The 3,329-nt window shown below is 43.8% G+C and overlaps 1 protein-coding gene across 1 annotated transcript; it reads left to right on the forward strand.

The window, feature by feature from the left end:
- Positions 1-1,889: 1,889 nt before the first annotated feature.
- On the forward strand, positions 1,890-2,288 carry LOC141535933 (uncharacterized). Its single transcript, XM_074256102.1, has one exon. It carries the CDS (start codon positions 1,890-1,892, stop codon positions 2,286-2,288), a length of 399 nt encoding a protein of 132 aa, XP_074112203.1.
- Positions 2,289-3,329: the final 1,041 nt, after the last annotated feature.

Raw genomic sequence — 3,329 nt, forward strand, 5'->3', positions numbered from 1 at the left:
TCTAAGTGGAAGTGGAGTGCTAAGAGGCTTGATCTAGAGGCTCTGCGAGCTTCACTTGCACGAAGCTGGTCTATTCTCCAGAATAACTTGACTCCGGATACCTGCAGCGAGACCGAAAAAGCAGCGCTAAATAAGATGAAGGAGATTGCTGCCGCATGGACGCCTCAATGCCGCGGCTAAATAATTGGAGTTTTCACAGACCGGCGTACTGGTGGTCAATAGACATAGCAGAACTCAGCAAAATATGCCATCAGCTACGTCGCCGTGAAACGAGAGCCGCAAAATGCTCCCCAAGCCAGGACTTGTATTCAAAAGAATACAAGCAGGCCAAAAAGACGCTAAACCGAGCCATCAAAGCAAGAAAAGTGATGTTGTGGAAAGAGATCTGTAATCATCTCGACAAGAACATCAGGGGTAAAGCCTACCAAATTGTCACCAAACGACTTGGTAAAGCTTCACCAGAAGCCTCAAAGTCTCTTGCCCTAATGGACAGCATTGTAGGGGAGCTGTTTCCTAAACACCCACCGCGGGAGAAAAGACATTCCGGAAAAGATGGCAAATCAATACCTTCTACAACGAAAGAGTTGCAAGACGCGGCAAAGTCTCTCAAGACAGGAAAGACACCTGGCCTTGATGGCATCCTGGCATCGGTGATCAAGACTGTAGCCCTGGAATACCCAGACATACTTTTGAACACCTACAAAGCATGCTTGGCAACTGGCACGTTTTCCGCGGTCCGGAAGCAGCAGAGATTGGTTCTCTTAGACAAAGGTAAGGGAACACTCGTGACACCTTCGTCGTTTAGACCACTCTGCATGCTGGACATTGCTGGAAAACTGCTCGAGAAGCTTATACAAGGAAGACTCCGTAACGATATCGAACGTGCCGGAGGTTTCGCCACCAACCAACATGGCTTCCGGAAAGGTCGTTCTACAGTCGGAGCGATCGAGAAAGTCATAACGACAGCAAAGCAAGCATGGTCTGGTAGCCTTATAGCTCGTAAGATATGTCTCCTCCTCACACTATAGGTTAAAAACGCCTTTAACAGCGCAAATTGGGGAGATATTTTAGACGCACTGGAGCACAAATTTGATGCGGTGCTAGAGAATCTGGCATTAGTCGTCAGCTACCTTAATAAAAGAAAGCCCATAGCGGAAATTACGAAAGGTCCACACGAATACACCATAACAGATGGCGTACCGCGAGGCTCAATAATGGGGACCGATCTATGGAACGCGGACTATAGTGAGCTCCTAGAAATTCCGTTGCGAAAGCAAGTAGAACTAACGGGCTTTGCAGACGACGTTGCGGCCACGATAATAACAGACAGCATAGAAGAGGCTGAACTACTTGTTAGGGAAACCATTCACGCCGTTGAGACTTGGCTTGACAAACACCAGCTGAAACTCGCCAAGCACAAAACCGAGATGGTCGTTCTGACACCCCAGAAATGGTGGTCATGTGTATGGACACGGGAGGAACAACACTGAGGTCAACAAGGGCGCTACGCTATCTAGGGGTAATGATAGACGAGAAACTATCTTTCCGCGAATACCTAGACAGTACATGCAGGAAAGCCAGTAAGACAGTGTCTAGCCTAACAAGATTTATGGCCAACACTATGGGACCAAGAGCCAAAAAAAGAAGAGTCCTCCTGAATGCAGTCTATTCGGTACTGCTTTATGGAGCGGAGATATGGGCGGATATATTAAAACAGAAGATCTACCGACAAAAAATGACAGCAGTACAACGACGAGGCGCTCTCAGGGTTGCCTATGCTTACCGCACGGTTTCTGAAGTGGCTGTATTGGTCATTGCGGGAGCCGCGCCCATCGACTTACTAGCGTTTGAGAGAGCAAAACTATGACGCTAAAAATAGTGATGAAAACATGAAGGACGCAAGAGCGAGGATGAAGGCGGAAACGCAGAAAAAGGGACAGGACAGATGGACATCGGAAGAGACAGACAGATGGACGACGCGACTGATCCCGAACATCAGCATCTGGCCTTTTCGGAAGCACGGGGACACGGACTTTATCCTCACACAGCTATTGACAGAACACGAACAGTTCAACGCCTACCTCTTTAAGATGGGGCTGCACCGCACGCTGACGTGCAAATACTGCCCGGACGAAATCGACGACGCCGAACACACTTTCTTTGAGTGTGTACGGTGGAAGGACTACAGAAGCAGCACTGGAGAAATTACAGGCACCACGCTCTCCCCCGAGAGCTTGATAGTCTGCATGCTCAGAAAAGAAGATAACTGGTCAGCTGTCGCAGCCTAAGCGCAGCGCCTTCTAAAAGAAAAAACCGCAGAAAGAGACCAGTAACCAGGAGTAAGCGTCTTGAGACGCAGCATTGACTGGATTGAAGTAACGCTAACGCGGTTCCGATCCAGTCATCTCCGTACTATCTACGGGGAAGGAGAGAGTTTTTTTTAGTGGGTAAGAATTCCACACTACCGACCATCATTTGTCAATGATAGCGGTGTCTTTGGAAAATTTTTTTCGCTTCTCTATAAAAAAAAAAAAAAAAAAAAACATACATGCATACATACATACAGGCACCATCGCGGGGATAGTCAAGGAAGCTTCCTAGGACCTTGAAACGTCGAGATCTGATGAAAACTCGATTTTTGGGAAACGGGGTGAAAACAGTAAGTTAGGAATGAGGCCGAAGTTATATTGGAGAAAGAAGAAGTTCTTTTGTTTCAAGAAATTTTGACCTCATTCACGAAATTTTTAGTCATCTTTGATACATTCTTGGTCCAAAGAAATGTACCTTAGAGTTAAGATTTGTTTTCTGCAGTAAATGGAAACATACAAGCAGAGATATAAACAATTTATATCAAACATGTATTTAATCTGTATGTATTTTTATTAAAAACGTAAATGAACAATTTTTCGTATATTTGCTAATATATTAGATATATTCACTTATATTGAGAAATTATAAATTTTTATCATGAATGGACTTAAATTTGGAAGGTAACGGCTTAAATCAGCTGTTCACCTTTTCTTGATTCTTAAAAAATTTCAAATCAATTTTCACTAACTCAGGAAAAAATGATCAGACCTGACTATGCCGGTTCATGTATGATCAGGCCTGAAATGGTATGTTCATGCCTGTCCATGTCTAGAGAAGTTAATTGAATTTATCCTCCGGTAGGTTTTTAATGATATTCAAAATACTTTTATTTATTGAATAATAAAATATACCGTCTATTGAAAATTTACAAATTTATTAATCGAAATTAATGTACATACACTGAAAATATTCAAAAAATTTTTCTTAGCCTATTTGGTCCTTACAATGAACAGGCATGG

The sequence above is a fragment of the Cotesia typhae genome, unplaced genomic scaffold (assembly GCF_013202065.1).
Source record: "Cotesia typhae breed Kobodo isofemale line unplaced genomic scaffold, CoteBio_Ctyphae scaffold_152, whole genome shotgun sequence".
Lineage (NCBI taxonomy): Eukaryota > Metazoa > Arthropoda > Insecta > Hymenoptera > Braconidae > Cotesia > Cotesia typhae.